General features: G+C 52.4%; 1 protein-coding gene across 1 annotated transcript in view; it reads left to right on the top strand.

The window, feature by feature from the left end:
* LOC144720459 (transcription factor RFX4-like) overlaps nucleotides 1-18,135 on the top strand; it is a 45,080-nt gene that overhangs the window by 11,788 nt on the left and 15,157 nt on the right. Inside the window, exons 5-14 of the mRNA XM_078597261.1 lie at nucleotides 612-673; nucleotides 1,757-1,970; nucleotides 3,261-3,338; nucleotides 3,985-4,148; nucleotides 4,934-5,034; nucleotides 6,254-6,312; nucleotides 9,175-9,319; nucleotides 12,592-12,686; nucleotides 13,007-13,124; nucleotides 17,963-18,082. Coding sequence (XP_078453387.1) covers nucleotides 612-673; nucleotides 1,757-1,970; nucleotides 3,261-3,338; nucleotides 3,985-4,148; nucleotides 4,934-5,034; nucleotides 6,254-6,312; nucleotides 9,175-9,319; nucleotides 12,592-12,686; nucleotides 13,007-13,124; nucleotides 17,963-18,082 — 1,156 coding nt within the window. The remainder of the gene's footprint in view (nucleotides 1-611; nucleotides 674-1,756; nucleotides 1,971-3,260; nucleotides 3,339-3,984; nucleotides 4,149-4,933; nucleotides 5,035-6,253; nucleotides 6,313-9,174; nucleotides 9,320-12,591; nucleotides 12,687-13,006; nucleotides 13,125-17,962; nucleotides 18,083-18,135) is intronic.

The following is an 18,135-nucleotide window of genomic DNA, read 5'->3' as shown; positions in this document are numbered from 1 at the left end:
GTTGTCATCAACAATATAGTCATCATCCTAATTAACCACGATCTTTTCATTATCCACCAACTCTGATGTTTACATGATCCGCCAAACCTCGACCACTTCCTAATCCACCCATTCTGATGTTTCCCATGATGCACCAAATCTCATCTCTCCATGATCTGCCCACCCCAATTTCTTCACCATCCACCAGCTCTCATCTTTCCATGATCTAATTCTACATGTGAAGTTTTCGTGACTGCAAGGATTCATACTCTTTGTTTTTTTCGGTAAAGCCACGTAGGTAAAAAAATTAAAATAAATTAAATCACGACGTTTCGAGCGAAACACAAGCGCCCTTCTTCAGGTGGGGACAACTTAGCGAAAGCACAACCGCTTAAGAGTGTCCATGATCTGCCCACCTCAATCTCTTCACCATCCATCAACTCTCATCTCTCCATGGTCGGCCAACCCTCAATCCCCTGCTGATTCACAAACTCCGATCCCTGTACGTTCCACGAAAAGAAAAAACAAACAAACAAAAAACACCCCCACGATCTCTTCGTGCGTTCCACCAACCCCGGTCTCAGAGCGCCCGGCTGATCGTGAGCACGTTGCGTGTTCCCTTCACTCCGCAGATCATTCGCCAGCAGTTCCCACAGCTCACCACTCGACGGCTGGGCACGCGGGGACAGTCAAAGTGAGTCGTCGCCTCGACTATAACCCCTCGCGTTCTCCTCCTCCTTCGTCCTCCTCTTCTCTTACGGCGTCGTCGTCAAAGGGAACGTCCATAAATGACGTCACGCACCTGGGGGGGGGGGGGGTCAGACATTTGTGACGATGTGTGACGAGGGGGGGGGGGGGTTTGAGAAATGTGACGTCGCATCAAAATGCGCAACTTTAAATAAATATAGACAACGCGTTCTACTTAATTAAATAGACGTTTAATAAATGTTACCTCCTACAACATCAGAGTGCAGCGCCACATTAAATACGCACTTCAATGACAATAGTTTAAAGCGATTTGAAGCATGTTTTATTTTTTCTTGGGGGGGGGGGGGGGCAGAGCTTTGTGACGTCATATTTGAGGGGGGGGGTCTGATGTTGTCACGTAAAACAAAACGTGTCAATTTAGCGACCGCTTCGGCACACCGGTGTGCCGGAGAGAGTAAATCCGCAACATTTACAATTTGAGAACGTCAAGATAACCAGCGAAACATCTGGCGACGACTTATAAGCGTGCAGTGTTGTTTTCCTCCTCCATTTCTCACGTTGACACGGGAAGTTGTTTTTGTATTTTTTTTTGCACCGACTTCTGCTCGCTTCATCGCTGTGCTTGATGTTTATTTGTTTCTGGCGACCCGTGTGTCACTCACTCTCGCACGTGAGACTCTGCCATCTCGAGTTCTCACCTTGATTACACAGAATCGACTTGGAACTCAGAAAGCCCCCCCCCCCCCCAACTAAAATATTTGAATCGGAAAGCTCACACCAGGTAATGATTTTAGGCTGAGTCGACCCAGGGGAGGCCCAGCACCGGGTCAGATAATCGTCACTGGGTTGGCAGGTTCGTAGCGCAGTGTACTAACCGCTACACTACCGCTCCCCACTCACGCACACATTCACACACGGACTCACTCGCTCACGCACACTCACTCACGCGCACACTCACTCACACTTACGTGCACGCACACACTCGTGCATTCACGTACACACACACGCACACACACTCACGCACACACACGCAATCACTCACGCGCGCACTCACGCACTCACGCCGCAGGTACCACTACTACGGGATCGCCGTGAAGGAGTCTTCGGCCTACTACGACGTCATGTACTCGAAGAAGGGCGCCGCGGGGCTGGGCGACACGGCCAAGAAGGAGGCGCCCAAGCAGGCGGTCGCCTACTCGCCGCGCTCCAAGCTCGGCACCCTCCTGCCCGACTTCCCCAGCGTCAAAGAGCTCACGCTGCCGACTGGCATCCCCGCAGAGAAGGTGCGCGCGCGTGTTGCACCTGGGCGTGTGCACGTGGTGCACGTGTACGTACGTGTGTGCGCACGCGTGTTGCACGCGTGATGCACGTGTGTGTGTGCGCGTGGTGCGCGCGTGTGTGTGCGCGCGCGCGTGTGTGTGGGTACGCGCGTGTGCACGTGTGGTGCACGTGTGTGTGCGCGTGTTGCACGCGTGATGCACGTGGGTGTGTGCACGTGGTGCACGTGTGTGTGCGCGCGTGTGTGTGTTGCACGTGTGTGTGTGCGCGCGCGTGTGTGTGGGTAGGCGCGTGTGCACGTGTGTGCGCGCGCGTGTGTATGCGCTTCCACGTGTGTGTGTGCGCGCGCGTGTGTGTGGGTACGCGCGCGCACACGCGTGGTGCACGTGTGTGTGTGTGCACGTGTTGCACGTGTGTGTGCGCGCGCGTGTGTGTGGATACGCGCACGTGTACACGCGCGTGTGCACATGTGTGGGTAACGCGCGTGTGCACGTGTGTATGGGTACGCGCGTGTGCACGTGTGTGTGCGCGCGTGTGTGTGTGTAGCGGTTAGCGCGCAGCACTACGAAGCCGGCGTCCCGAGTTCGATTCCCGCTCACGACCAACACCAGTTGACGATTATCTGAACCGGTCCCGGGCTTCCCATATGTCGGCTGAACCTGAAATGAGTACCTGGTTCGGTGTGTGAACATCACCGCCCCCTCGTGTACCGTGCCGGCCTTCATGGGTGTTCCTTAACAGAAATCGCCACAACAGTCTGTCCAGAACATGCGGGGGAGCTTTGTCTTTGTGCGTGTGGGAGTGTTTGGATCAATGTTACATCGCGGGAAGGATTGGGGAGTTGAATGAGCGAGCGGGCGAGCGGGTGAGTGGATTGGATGAGCAGCAGTTTCAGTAACGGCATCAGCAGTAGCAGCATCAGCAGCTGTAGCAGCATCAGTAGCAGCATCAGTAGCAGCAGCTATAGCAGCATCAGTAGCTACATCATTAGCAGCTGTTGCAGCATCAGAAGCAGCATCAGGAGCAGCTGTAGCAGCATCAGTAGCAGCTGTTGCAGCATCAGAAGCAGCATCAGGAGTAGCAGCTGTAGCAGCATCAGGAGCAGCTGTTGCAGCATCAGAAGCAGCATTAGCTGTTCCAGCATCAGGAGCAGCTGTTCCAGCATCAGTAGCAGCTGTTGCAGCATCAGAAGCAGCTGTAGCAGCATCAGTAGCAGCTGTAGCAGGATGCGTGCGTAAGCACCGAGCCGGGCCTCCAATGATCCGTGTGGGGCATCCCGTCCCCGCGTCGGGCAGGTGTCCACCTTCATCATGATGTACCGCACGCACTGCCAGAGGATACTCGACACCGTGATCCGGGCCAACTTCGACGAGGTGAGAGCACGGACTCTTCCTCCTCCTCTTCATTTCCGTCGTCTCCTCCACGGTCCGCCTTCCGACGTCTGCCCCGGCCTTCTTGCGCGCCGCGGTGTGCGCGCGATTCCTCCGGCCGTGGCGCTGCGGCTGCTGCCGAGCGAGGCCTTCGCTCCTCGTGACTCTGCTTGTTCGGATCACAACCGACCGGCCTCGTGGACCTCTCACAGTCCCATCGCGCGCGGATGATGATTCGTGGCTGATGATGATGACGACGACGAGAACGCTGGTGGATTGCTGCTGGTGGATTGATGGTGGTGGATTGATGGTGGTGGATTGATGGTGGTGGATTGATGATGATGTTGACGATGATGGTGGATTAATGATGATGATGATGATGGCAGGTTGATGAAGATAATAGCGGTTGTATTGTAACAGTTGACGGCGGATTGATGACAGACTGATGTTGGCAGATTGATGACGGTGGTTTGATGATCGTGGATTGATGACGACGACGATGGCAGTACGATGATGGAGTGAAGACGGCCTTCGCGCAGCAGTGGCCAAGATCGCGCCAACGACGACGACGAGAATGACGTCGACGAAGAGCCACGACCTTCCCCCTGACGGCGATGACCTCGCGTGACCCCACTGCCCCCCCCCCCAGGTGCAGAGCTTCCTGCTGCACTTCTGGCAGGGCATGCCCCCCCACATGCTGCCCGTGCTCGGCTCCCCGGCCGTGGCAAACATCGTGGGGGTGTGTGACTCGATCCTCTACAAGGCCATCTCGGGCGTGCTCATGCCCACGGTGCTACAAGCTCTTCCAGACAGGTAGGGGGGGGGGCGGTGGGGGAGCAGTGGAGGTGAAAGAGAGGGAGTTTATTGGTTGATTGGCGGGGGGGGGCGGTGGGGGGAGCAGTGGAGGTGAAAGGGAGGGAGTTGATTGGTTGATTGGCGGGGGGGGGGGGTGTACCACAAAAGAAAGGATCATGGGGAATGATTGAAGTGGAAAGTCGCGTGTCTCCTCGTGCGCCGTGCCGGCCTTCGTCGGTGCTGCTCGCTAACGGCACTTGCCCCCAACGATCTTGTTTAAGGCTAACACGGGGGACCTTTGTTTTCGTGTGTACGTGTGCGCGTGTGTGTTTGTATGCGTGTGTGTGTGCGCGTGTGTGTACGTGTGTGTACGTGTGTGCGTACGGTGCTCGCTAACAGCACTTGCCCCTACAGTCTGTTAAGGCTATACGGGGGATCTTTGTCTTTATCTTTGTGTATGTGTGTACGCGTGTGTGTGTATACGTGTGTGTGTGTACGCGTGTGTGTACGCGTGTGTGTGTGTGTACGCGTGTGTGTGTGTACGCGTGTGTGTGTGTATGTGTGTGTGTACGTGTGTGTGTGTGTGTACGCGTGTGTGTGTATACGTGCGTGTGTGTACGCGTGTGTGTACGCGTGTGTGTGTGTGTACGCGTGTGTGTGTGTACGCGTGTGTGTGTACGCGTGTGTGTACGCGTGTGTGTGTGTGTACGCGTGTGTGTGTGTACGCGTGTGTGTGTATGTGTGTGTGTACGTGTGTGTGTACGTGTGTGTGTGTGTGAATGCACGAGCGTGCGTGTGCCCAGTCTCACCCAGGTGATCCGCAAGTTCGCGAAGCAGCTGGACGAGTGGCTCCGCGTGGCGCTGGACGACCTGCCGGAGAACCTGTGCGTCGTCAAGTTCGAACGTGCGTCCGACTCGGGGGCGGCGGCCACGATGACGATGATGACGACGACGATTATGACGACGATGACAATGATGACGACGACGATGATAACAACGATGACGATTATGACGACAATGATAGTGATGATGACAATAACGACGACGATGATAAAGACGATGATGACGACGACGATGATAATGACGACGATAATGACGACGATGACAATGATGACGACGATAACAACGATGACGATTATGACGACAATGATAGTGACGATGACAATAACGACGACGACGATAAAGACGATGATGACGACGACGATGATAATGACGACGATAATGACAACGATGACAATGATGACGACGATAACAACGATGACGATTATGACGACAATGATAGTGACGATGACAATAACGACGACGACGATAAAGACGATGATGACGACGACGATGATGACGACGATAATGACGACGATGACAATGATGATGAAGGTGCCGATGTTCGGGTGATCGAGGCGGGCGGTGCGCGCCGCTGCTGGACCATGAGGGACCTTGAGGGATCTTGAGGGACCTTGAGGGACCTTGAGGGACCTTGAGGCCTTCCCGTCCGATGCCATCGGCGGTGTCGGCTGCGATGGCCTCTGCACTGCGGTGACACAATAACTAATGGGCGGACGATACGTCTCCTCCGCGTGCCTGTCTGGCCCCGTTAATCAACGATACAAGTTTATACATCTATATTTTTTTTATACATCCCGTCAGCCACACGGACTTTCTGGATATGACAAATTAAACATTTCAGCAGAGTTAGTTTGACACAAGCACACTCTGGATCCGGTGTGCCAAAAAGGCGGCCGGGCGTGGTGCTGTCCACCCATCCCCTCGTATGCAGTGCCGGCCTTCGTAGGTGCTCGCTAACAGCACTTCAGAATCTGAATATTTATTTACGCTCGAGGAATCCGATGAGCCACAAAGCTCGTTTTCACTTGCCCCAAAAATCTATTGAAGGCTATACTGGGGGGGGGGGTGGGGGGGGGGGTCTTTGTCCGTGTCTAACGTGTGGCCCCACAGCTAGCCGAGGGTCCAATTCAGGCACCTCAATCAGGGGGATGTACTCCGCGCTTCGGGCTCAAAGCGTCACTCCGTTCCACCGCCGTCACGCGCCGCGCCAGTTGTCTCCCCGCGTGGCGCCGTGAAGCCGAGAGGAGCCTCACCTTGGATGTGAATCCTTTCCCTTGCAGTGGCCCGGAGGTTTTCTCAGATCCTGCGGAGGCAGACTTCTCTCAACCACCTGTGCCAGGTGGGTCAGGTGACAGGTGTGTGTTTACCTGGCTTCTGAGTTCACATGTACTAACGAAACCAAACTAAGTATGTTTTTTTTATTTTAACTAGGTAAGACCCCACTGAGCTGTATAGGTCTTTTTTCAGAAGCGATCTGGCCACAAGTAATAGCTTAACGAAGTGCCTTGGCATGAGGAAATCCAGAGCAGCCAAGCACTCTAAACGCGTGTTGAGTTCTAAATGCGAAGGGAAAAACCGGCGGACCCGGAGAAACATCCACACGACCACGTGGAGAGAGACTCGAAACACTACACATGTACAGCAGCAGGCGTCAGGGTCAGGATCGAACCCACGTCCTCCTGCATACCAGGCGAGGTAGTTAACATCTCCTAGCCACCGTGATGATGAGATAGAGAGAGACGCAAACTACAAATGTATACAGCAGGGATCAGGATCAGGATCGGGATCGAACCCGCGAACCTCCTGTATACCAGGCGAGGCAGTGAACATCTCCTAGCCACCTCTTATATTCATAAAAACGGTTGACCTTTACCGAGGAAAGCTTCATCGAGTCTCATGACACTTTCACCGAGGGTCCTGAATGGGGTTATTCCGCCCATTCCGTGAACGTGCGTTTGATTGGCATCCTTGTGGGAGGAAGCCGGAGAAAACCCCCCAAGCATCAACCTGGGCACACTCAGCACCGCCATCTCCTTGACCGCACCCCCGCAGCGCCACGCCTACAACACCTGGCAAGCCCTGGTAGTAGTAGTGGTGGTGGTGGTCACCCATCCTCGCACTAAACAGGCTCAGCCCCCCCCGCTTAGCTTGAGAGAACCAATGAGATTAAATGTTGATTTGAAACTTTCGTGACTGCAGGAATCAATACTCTTTGGTTGTTTCGGTAAAGTCGCGTAGGTATAAAATAAAATAAATCACGACGTTTTCGGGCGCAACACACAAGCGTCCGTCATCAGGTTCCTGTCCGTTATAACGTGGAACGTGCACCCCGTTTCAACGCGGAACGCGCACCCCGATATATCACGGAACGCGCACCCCGTTCGACGACGGATTACTTGCTTGAGCTGCACGGCTGAGCGATACGGTACACGGAATGATACGGTAACGCGACTGCGTACCCCCAGTTACTGGTCCCGCCGTCTCACCGCACGCGGTGTGCGTAGTCCATCGTCTCTCACCAAACTCGATCGTCATGACATTATTAGCGAGGAAACTGTTTTCACTTTCCAGGTTTATCGCTTGACGCGTCACTTTTCAGGAACGCATCTACTTAACGAGGACTTAGCGTGTAAGCGTATAAATGTGTATGCCATCAACAGTGACGATTACCTAAGCCGGTTCTGGGCCTCCCCTAGGTCGACTCGACCTCAATTGAGCACCTATTGCGATGTGTAAAAACATCGCAACGAGGGAGACAAAGGCGGAGGGGCTTGACGACGGCCATCCCAAACCCCTCTTGCGCCGTTCCGGCCTTCATAGGTGTTCGCTAACAGCACTTGGCCCAACAGTCTGTTAAGGCTACACGGGCGGTCTTTGTGTGTGTGTGTGGCAGCTAGACCAAGCGCCAACAATTGCCCAAGCTCTGTGGCCCTATAATTATCGGGAACGTTATAGATACAGGGTGCTTCCAAACAAATGTTCACGCTTCTGAGAATTTGCAACAATAAACACAAGAGATGTCGTGCCTCCAAGCTCTGGAGACCACCTGGAGAAGATTCCAGGCACGCGTTGACAATGATGGCGAACAAGTGGTGACTCTTTGACTTTGTGAAGCTATTAACATTACATTTGGTATGGCGTTACAGTTATTTTCCATTAAAAAACGATAGTCGCGCGTAAGTGTTAAACATTGTTTTGAAGCTCCCTGTATGTACACGTGCGTTTGCAAAGTGTTTTTAATGGTAATTTGGCCAAGATTGTTGCGTGCCCCTAAACCAGGCAAATGAAACTGCGAATCATATCATTGTGGATCCCTAGCATTATATATTTTAATGATTACTGTGTAACAAAAAAACTTGTTCCTGGGTAGTAAGTGTTATTTGCCAATTGCTTATGCCTCAAAAGTACAGAAATGGGTATTATTCCCCACAAACTTAGCTTTTGTGATATTTCGAAATTTACCTATTGTCAATGAAAAAAACGTGGTGTGCATTTGTGTCATTCCTTCACGTTAAGTCCTGGTCACAAAAGCAAAGTTTGTGGGGAACAATACCCATTTCTGTACTTTTGGAGGCATAAGCAATTATAAAATAACACTTACTACCCAGGAACAAAAATCGTGTTACATAGTGGATCATTATTAGAATTTCGGCCGTGCATGCCCCCCTCCCCCGGGGAAGCTGCTTGACGCAAGCTCTTAATCGGGGGGGCAGGGGGGGCAGGGGGGGCAGGGGGGCATAGCACGCGTCCCACTGCAGCTAAAATAGTTCCCGAAGGCTAAAGCCGTCCTTCGATGAGCGTCGTGCGGCACAGAGGCGCCACCTTCAAACGAAAATTTACCCTAGATTTGAAGCTTTCGTGACTGCAAGGATTTATATTCTTAGGTTTTTTTCGGTAAAGTCACATAGGTAAAAAATAAAAATTAATAAAAGTAAAATAAAAAATAAAAATCACGACGTTTCGGAGGCAACACAATCTTCCGTCTTCAGGTGGAACCGTCACAGCACGATAGCCGCATCACTTGATATTTTATTTTTATTTTTTATTTTACTTTTATTTACTTAAATATTTTACCTACGTGACTTTACCGAAAAAACCTAAGAAAATGAAAATACACCCCCCCCCAACCCAACGAACTGATTACGAATCGCTACCCCCTCCTCTCCACCACCCCCACGTGTTCGACTCCCGTCCCTTCCAGGCGTCGCGCACGGTCATCCACAGCGCCGACATCGCCTCGCAGATGCTGGAGGACTGGCGCAGCGTGGACCTGGGCAGCATCAGCAAGCAGACGCTCTACACCGTCGACGAGTGGCGGGAGGAGCACCGTGCACTCACCGAGACGCGTCAGTGGCACCCCCCCCACCCCACACCCCCCGCCCGCCCGTACGTCTGGTCTCATCTCTCGCTTGTATTTGATTGTGTGTGTGTCTAGAAGATTCTGTGTGTATCTACAAAGTTGTGTGTATCTCGAAGATTCTGTGTGTATCTCGAAGATTCTGTGTGCATCTACAAAGTTGTGTGTGTGTCTATAATGTTGTGTGTCTAGAAGATTCTGTGTGTATCTACAAAATTGTGTGTGTGTCTAGCACGTTGTGTGTGTATCTACAAAGTTGTGTGTATCTCAAAGATTCTGTGTGTATCTCGAAGATGCTGTGTGTATCTAGCACGTTGTGTGTGTATTTAGAAGGTTGTGTGTATCTAGGACTTTGTGTGTGTATCTAGGACGTTGTGTGTGTATCTACGAGTTGTGTGTGTATCTAGACGATTATGTGTGTATCTAGAAGATTATGTGTGTATCTACAAAGTTGTGTGTGTATCTACAACGTGCTGTGTGTATCTAGGACTTTGTGTGTGTATCTAGGGCATTGTGTGTGTATCTACAACGTGTTGTGTGTGTATCTAGTAGATTCTGTGTGTATCTCGAAGGTTGTGTGTATATCTACAACGTGCTGTGTGTATCTAGGACTTTGTGTGTATATCTAACACGTTGTGTGTATCTAGAAGATTCTGTGTGTATCTAGCATGTTGTGTGTGTATCTAGGACGTTGTGTGTATATCTAACACGTTGTGTGTATCTAGAAGATTATGTGTGTATCTCGAAGGTTGTGTGTGTATCTAGAACGTTTGTTAAATCACAAGATACACTCGACAAAAAAAGCCTCTCTCGCTGTGCGCACGCGCGCCCCCCCCGCCCTCTACCTCCCCCCTTCCACCCTCCCCGCCACCCCACCCACCGCCTGTCGCCTGATGAAGCTGGTTGTAATTACTGGCGAAACGTCGTACTCCAATTGTCTAACGTTGTGGGTTTCACTCTCCAACATATCCGGCGTGCTGTACTCGTAACGAATTGCCACGTTTTGTTGACGTGACAAACATTACTAATGGACTGTGTCGGGTGGTGGCGGGTTTCACGACGCATTTATATATTTACGCGATCTAACCCAACAAAAAATTTAACCCGTAAAAACAAAGTTTTTCACTATAAATCCTTTATATGCGTGGCGGCTAGAGTCCTCTCGTCCTCTGGCTTGAGATGGCTGCCACCTATGGGTCAGATGATTGTCTGGCAGCATTAAGCAATTGGTAAATAAATATTTATTTATTTTCCCCTAAACAGTGGAAAATTTTGGAAAAAATGTCACGAAAATTAATTGTCACGCACAACGAGTCTGTGTGCAAAATGTCAGCTCGATTGGATCACGGGAAGTGGGTTAAAAAACGACCGAAATATTTGCACGGTCGTAAGCAAGCAAGCACGCAAGCACGCAAGCCAGCAAGCAAGCGAACTTAATATAAAGGATTTAATAAAAACTCTATTATGGACGGAGGAGAGACATCGCGGCGATTCGCACCGCATGCTCCTGACGTGGTTGTCTGCCGGCTTGCCCATCTGAATGTGATGTCGCGGTTATCGCTCTCCACCTACAATCGTCAGCAGCCGTACGGCAGAAGAAAGGTGCTCGCTCGCAGTACTCGCCCCAAACAACTTGAGAGGCCTTCACGTGCTGTTTGTGTTTAGTTTGTTGTCCTTCCCCCGCATCTACGATTAGCACGGTTGGCTACGTACGGTGCGAAAGAAGTTCAACATACGTGCATCTGTGTGCGTTTGACAGATGTCACATTGCACTCACGCCTGCTCCCTCCCTGCCTCATCCACCAACTCCCCTCTCCCACCCGCACCTTCTTTTCCACTCCGTTTGCTCCGCTTCCCAAGGAGAGCGAGCTTGAGAGAGAGAGAGAGCGAGACTCTGCTGATGAACCTCGGGAGGTCACTGAGAGGCACGGGGTTCCGGCTACGATAATTATTCCGGCACATCAAGGGGTCAAGGGTCGCCCGCAGTGGTCTATATGCAAATCCGGAGTAACCTTCCCGATGGTGTGGGTGCCCAGAAACCCCCCCTGCGATTAACACCACAACCACCACCACCACAACCACCACCACTTACCCCTCCCTCCCACTCCACCTGTCTGCACCGTACCCCTGAATTCCTGAGTCGAAACAGAATCAACAGGCATCCACCGAACCACTCACTGACCTACCAACTCACCCACCCACTCACTAACCTACCCACTCACCTACATATCCATCCACCAACTCCTTCACCTATTCACCCACCCACTCGCTAACCTACCCACTGACTCACCTACCCACATACTGTATCCCCCATTCACTTGGCCACTCGTACACTCATTCACACACCTATCCAATCACTCATACACTTATCCACCCACTAACTTACACACTCACCCATCCACCTACCCACCCACTCTGTCTCTTATACGCTCACTCACCCCAACCACTCACTCACCCCACCCATTCCTTTACCCACCCACCCCAGTCAACACCCACTCACCCATTTAGCTCTCCACCCTCCCAGCCCAAGCGGCTACCCCCTCCCAGACACCATCAATAACCTCCGGACCTCCTGCCCGCCTCTAATTTCATTTAATGCTTGACATTTCGCGGTGATGGGCCCCGGTCAGGTTTCTGCTTTTGTTATAAATCATTAACTTACATTCATCTTCTTATGCACATTAGGGTTATGGGGGGAGGGGAGGATTGATTTTTTATTATTAATCAGCCGTGGTCTATCCACTGCTGAATGAGGGCCTCCTCACACTGTCGCCATCTCCTTCTCGATACGGTGCATGAGCAGATGTTGTCACTATTTCTGGCCGTCATTTTACTTGGGGAATTTCCTTCAGCTGCCGTATCATCATCCCAGTGTCGTCCAACTGCCGTCATTATCACGGGTTCTGGGCCTCCCCGAGGTCGACTCAGCCTTAAATGAGTACTTGTTGTGGTGTGTAAACATAACCGATGCGGAGACAAAGGCGGCCAGACGTTGTGTTGGCCAATCACCCCCTCGTGTGCCGTTTCCGGCCTTCATAGGTGCTCGCTAACAGCGCTTGCCCTAACAGTCTTACAAGCCATATCGGGGTGCGGCTAGGTCGACTCAGCCATGAATATGCATCAGTTGTGGTGTAAAACGCTCAGCGCTGGGGAGACAAACGTCACCCGCATCTACTCGCCAACAAGCGCTTTCTCCGACGGTCTCTTGAGGCTATCCGGGGGGGGGGGGATCTTTGTCGGGGCGTCTCTGTGCGTGTGCAGTCTACCAGGAGTTTGAGCAGCTGCTGGAGGAGCAGTCGCCCATGGAGTCGTACATCGAGTGGCTCGATTCGATGGTGGAGAGATGCGTCGTGAAGGTAGATGCAGCCCGATCCCCTAAACCATAACCCCTGCACCCATCATCATCATCATCATCAACCGTAATCGATCTATCGCTGGATGGAGGCTCTCCCCCCAAGCCGTTGCCATCATCTTCACGGTCTCGTGACGCGACGTTCCGCACCAAGCACCCTGCGCAAGACCTCGTTTCACCGTCGCGGCAAACGCGCTTCCCTGTCCGGGGCCACGTTCTCTCCTTTTGTCTGCCACTCCTCGCGGTTGCTCTCAGTTGTCGTTCATCGTGGCCGTCGCTGCCCGCGGTTGTTGTTGCTCATTCTCTCTCTCTCCCCCCCCCCAGCCTGCGACCAGGAGGCCCGGCACCCTGAAGCAAGTGGCCCGCCAGTTCCTGCTGATGTGGTCGTGTTTCGGCACCCGCATCATTCGCGACATGACGCTCCACAGCGCGCCCAGCTTCGGTGAGAACCTGCCAGCGTAGCCGCACATCAGAAGAGTCGTGGGGGAGGAGGGGGGGGGCTGCTCAAGCCGTTTTATCTTTTTAAATCCTTTATATTAAGTTCACTTGCTTGCTTGCTTGCGTGCTTACAACCGTGCAAATTTTTCGGTCGTTTTTTAACCCACTTCCCGTGATCCAATCGAGCTAACATTTTGCACACAGACAATTTATTTTCGTGAAATTTTTTTTCTCCAAAATTTTACACTTTTTAGGAAAAAATAAATTATAATTAATTACCAATTGCTTAATGGTGGCAGGCAATCACCTGACCCATAGGTGGCAGCCATCTCAAGCCAGAGGACGAGAGGACTCTAGCCGCCACGCATATAAAGGATTTATAGTGAAAAACTTTGTTTTTACGGGTTAATTTTTTACGTCCCGCTTCGAGGGCGCGAGCACAAAGTGAGAAACGTAGCGAACCGGGTGACGCCGTGAAGATGGTCGATGGGTTGCGCCAAACCACGGCGGTGCTTTGCGAGCGCGCGGAATGGCGGGGGCCGAAGGCGACCTGACGCCTCCAGTTCCAGGTGGCGCCGCTCCGTGTCGCGAGGTCGACGTTGGGCGAGTAGCGATTGGGGCGCACGCCAGCGGTTGTAGGGGTTCGGCGTAGGAGCAGTGAATTCACTCGTCCATGGCGAGTTGAATTTTGCAAATGGTTTTGGCGCCCGTTGGGTGATCGTTGTGCGTTTAGTTTGTTGTCCTTTACCTTGTATCCCCGGTGAGTACGGTGCGAAATAAAATTCAGCGTACAAACAAACAAATGATGTTGACGGAATGAACGCAGAGACAAACAGGATTCAGGGACTTTGCGTTTGTCACAAGCGAGGAGGAAATGCCGGGTACGCAGGGACCAGACGTCTATCCCCCTCCCGCCCTGTCCAGGGGTAGGGTCATGTGATGGTTCTTCACAGGGGTCCAGAGGGGGCGGTGAGGGAGCCTGCGGTTGGGGGCTACGATCGGGGTTGCCAGGGGTGGGGGGGGGGGGTCCCGGCGGGAGGGGAGAAAGTTGATGGGGGGAGAAGGTGGTGGGTGGGGGGGTGTCGTCTTTAGTACTTCGAGTGATTTTAGTGCTCAAGAGCTGCGCCACGGTGAGGGATGAGCAATTCGCCCAACAAACGCCGGCGATGGTAAAACGTTGACAGCGGCGTTAAACGTTAACTTTAAACGTTAAACGTCACCACCATCACCACCACCGCGTGTTTCCTCTGCGAGCCGCACGCCGTGCCGCGCTTGATAACGGCCGGAGCCGGGAGGCGGACGGAGCGATCGCGCGGGACAGCGCCGCCGCCCGGCGCCGCGGCCGCACCGAGAGCCAAATCTCATGGCGTGCAAACTGCGTGCGTGCGAGTGCGTGGTGGTGGTGGGACGCGCGCGTTTGTGCGAGTGGGGAGCGTTGGTGCAGCGGCGGGCGCGCGCGGCGACCCGAGTTCGATTCCCGCTCACGACCAATAACAAGTGGTGAATATTTGGACCGGTCCTGGGCCTCCCCTAGGTCGACTCAGCCTCAAATGAGTAGCCTGGTGCGGTGTGTAAATATCGCAACTTGGCTTGGTGACGGCCACTCACCCCCTAAGCTTTCGCGACCAGTATTATAGATCGTTATTATAATAATTAGTTATTATTATTAATAATTAGTTATTATTATAATAACGTTATTATAATAATTAGTATTATAATAATTAGTATTATAATAACGCGATCTAACCCAAACGCCTTTATTATGGACTCACCCCCTTGTGTGCCGTGCCAGCCTTCATAGGTGCTCGCTAAGGGCACTTGCCCCAACAGTCTGTGAAAGGCTACACGTGGGATCTTGATCATTGTGTACATTAATGCGTGCGTGTGAGTGTGCATGTGTGGGTGTCTCACTGTCACGCCAAGATTCCTGTACACGCGTGTGCTCTCCGTGAATCATCCAGTGTCTCTCTCTCTCTGTGCGTCTGTTGACTCGCCTTTGTTACTATTTATTTATCTCGCCTCTCTGTGGATCTGGTCCTGTCCGTCTCCCCGTCTGTTCACCTATTTGTCCATCTGCCTGTCTCCGTGCTCTGTCTCTTTAAATGAACTGTCTACATTTTGCTGTATCTCTCTGTCCCCCTGAGTCTATGTTTAATCATGCCTCTCTGTAACTTTCTCTCTACTCTTTGTTTTTTTCGGTAAAGTCACGTAGGTAAAACATTAAAATAAATTAAATCACGACGTTTCGGAGGCAACACAAGCTTCCGTCTTCAGGTGGAGCCGTCACAGTCGTGATTTAATGTATTTTAAAAAATTTCACCGACGTGACTTTACCGAAAAAAAAAAGAGTTTGAATTCTTGCAGTCACAAAAACTTCAAATCTAGAACTTTCTCTCTCTCTCTCTCTTCATCTCCTAGTCTCTCTTTAAATTAATGTTCTGTCCATGTCTCTCTGCATCTTTGTCTCTCCGTCTCCGCGTCTCGCCCCCCTTGGTCTCACCCCCACCAACACCCAGCGGCCCCCCTCCCTCCCGTCCCTACCCCCCCCCCATCCCCCGCGAGCTCACAAACTCTCAGATTCCCAATTCTCCGCGCCTCCCTGAGCCCCATTCATGTGCTAATGCGGCGGAGTCACTCGCTTCCTCTCGAAATCATTCGCGGTCGCAGCGAAGCCCTCCCCCCCCCCAAAAAAAAAAAACCACCGCATGCCGACTACCGATGATAATTCATCATCGTCATCGGGCACGGTCAATCCACTGCTGGATGAAGGCATTCCCAGGGCTGCCGCCGCCGCCTCTCGCGGTCGTGCGATCTAAGAAAACAAACCGAGGTGCTATCCACCGTCGCTTCTTACACCCCCACCCCACCACCACCCCCACCCCTCTCGCACGTGACCCCCTCCTTGGCTCCCGCTACTTTATTATTATTATTGCTGACCAGCGCGCCACCGTCGTCCCTGCTGGCCGTGACGCCGCGTCCTGCCCTAGCCCCGCTCGACTTTGCTCCGCGGTGTGGAGCGATGACATTCTTCACCTGGATGACGTCATTCTTCACCTGGATGACGTCATTCACCTGGATGATGTCATTCGCCTGGATGATGTCATTCACCTGGATGATGTCATTCTTCACCTGGATTTCATTCTTCACCTGGATGATTTCATTCTTCACCTGGATGACGTCATTCACCTGGATGCCGTCATTCACCTGGATGACGTCATTCATCTGGGTGACGTCATTCACCTGGATGACGTCACTTACCTGGATTACATCATTCACCTAAATTATGTAATTCACCTGGATGACGGCATTCACCCGCGTAAAGTCCCTCTCTCGTCCACGTGCCCCTCTTTCTGCCTGGCGGTGTCGTTCCAAGCACGCTGCTTTGCCCACTCCTCAGTTGTTGTTCTATGTACTCTACGCTCGTGGCCACAGTGTTTGCGACCCGTGTGTCACAGATGGGCAAGTTTGTGTGTATGTTGAACTTCTTTCGCCCCGTACGTAGCCAACCGTGCTAAACGGAGTGCGTGCCGAACACGAACTTCCATCTTTGGCCACGTGTTTTGGGTTAGATCGCGTAATTACAAATGTGTCGTTGAACTCTCGACCACCCTACACAGCCACTTGGTGAGATTTGTCACGTCAACAAAACGTGCCAGTTATTTACTACTTCAGCACGCCGCTTGTGTGTTGGAGAGTAAACGCACAAAATTGTCAATTCGAGTACCACGTTTCAGTGGTGATTACAACCAGCTTGACCGGGCGATTAGCCAGACATTTCACGAACGCACACACGTTCACGTGATCTAACCCAAAATAGCCCCTTTATTATGGATAATATCGGTCGAGAAAGCCTCCGTGTTAAAACTGATGCTGTGTACTACTCGACATAAAATAATGTGTTGACTCAGCAAAAAGCCTCACCGAGTCTCGAGATTCGCAGGCAGGAGGGTCCCTGCTGCCCTGCGATGTTTGGCCAAATTACGCTGAGGTTTTTTGTTAGAAGTTTTAGCTTTCACTCCGTGTGGAAGGAACACCCAACGTGTACGGGGGCAGACACCATGCGAAACGTCACCGAAGAGAGGTGAATTTTGGCCGCATATCACCCACGCCCGGCACACAACGTCCATTGTACCTCTCGGCTTAGGGCTGTGGATACGACTCTCGGCACGGGGCCTACGCCGGCCTGCCAGTGCCCGGGAAAATATGCACGATGACATAAATTATTCGGAAGTGATACGTACGTATCTGTCTTTGTACGTGAGCAATCAACTTTTTTTTAACATCTCCCCATTATATTTCAATCGCACAATCGGTATCGCGAGACGAACACTTTCACATTGGGGGGTGGGGTGGGGGCCTCTTGTACCACCTCGTGTCTGCGTTGTCCTTTCCCCGCATCTTCCGATAAAGCACAGCTGGCCACGTACGGTGGTGCGAAAGAAGTTCAACGCACACACATACACACACACACACATACACACATACATACACACATACACACACACATACACAAAGATCCCACGTATAGCCTTAACAGACTGTAGGGGCAAGTGCTGTTAGCGAGCACCTATGAAGGCCGGCACAGCACACGAGGGGGTGGGTGGCCAACACCACGCCCGACCGCCTTTGTCTCCCCAGTGGCGATGTTTACACACCGCACCAGGTACTCATTTGAGGCTGAGTCGACCTAGGGGAGGCCCAGGACAGGTTCAGATAATCGTCACTGTTGTTGGCCGTGAGCGGGAATCGAACCCGGGTCGCCAGGTTCGTAGCGCAGCGCGCTGACCGCTACACCACCACTCCTGTGACATCGGTCTCATCCGTCTTTGTCTTCCCGCGCAGGTTCCTTCCACCTCATCCACCTGATGTTCGACGACTACGTCCTCTACCTGCTCGAGTCGCTGCACTGCCAGGAGCGAGCGGCCGAGCTGCTCCGAGCCATGCGGGGCGAGGGGCCCGTCGGTACGACGACGGCGGCGGCGGTGGGGCGCGAGGGTTGCAGGGAAAGGGCGACC

This window comes from Lampetra planeri, chromosome 8, assembly GCF_965212315.1.
Source record: "Lampetra planeri chromosome 8, kcLamPlan1.2.h2, whole genome shotgun sequence".
In the NCBI taxonomy this organism is placed as follows: Eukaryota; Metazoa; Chordata; class Hyperoartia; order Petromyzontiformes; family Petromyzontidae; genus Lampetra; species Lampetra planeri.
Note: the sequence above shows the minus strand (reverse complement) of the source record. Positions and strands in the feature narration are given on the sequence as shown.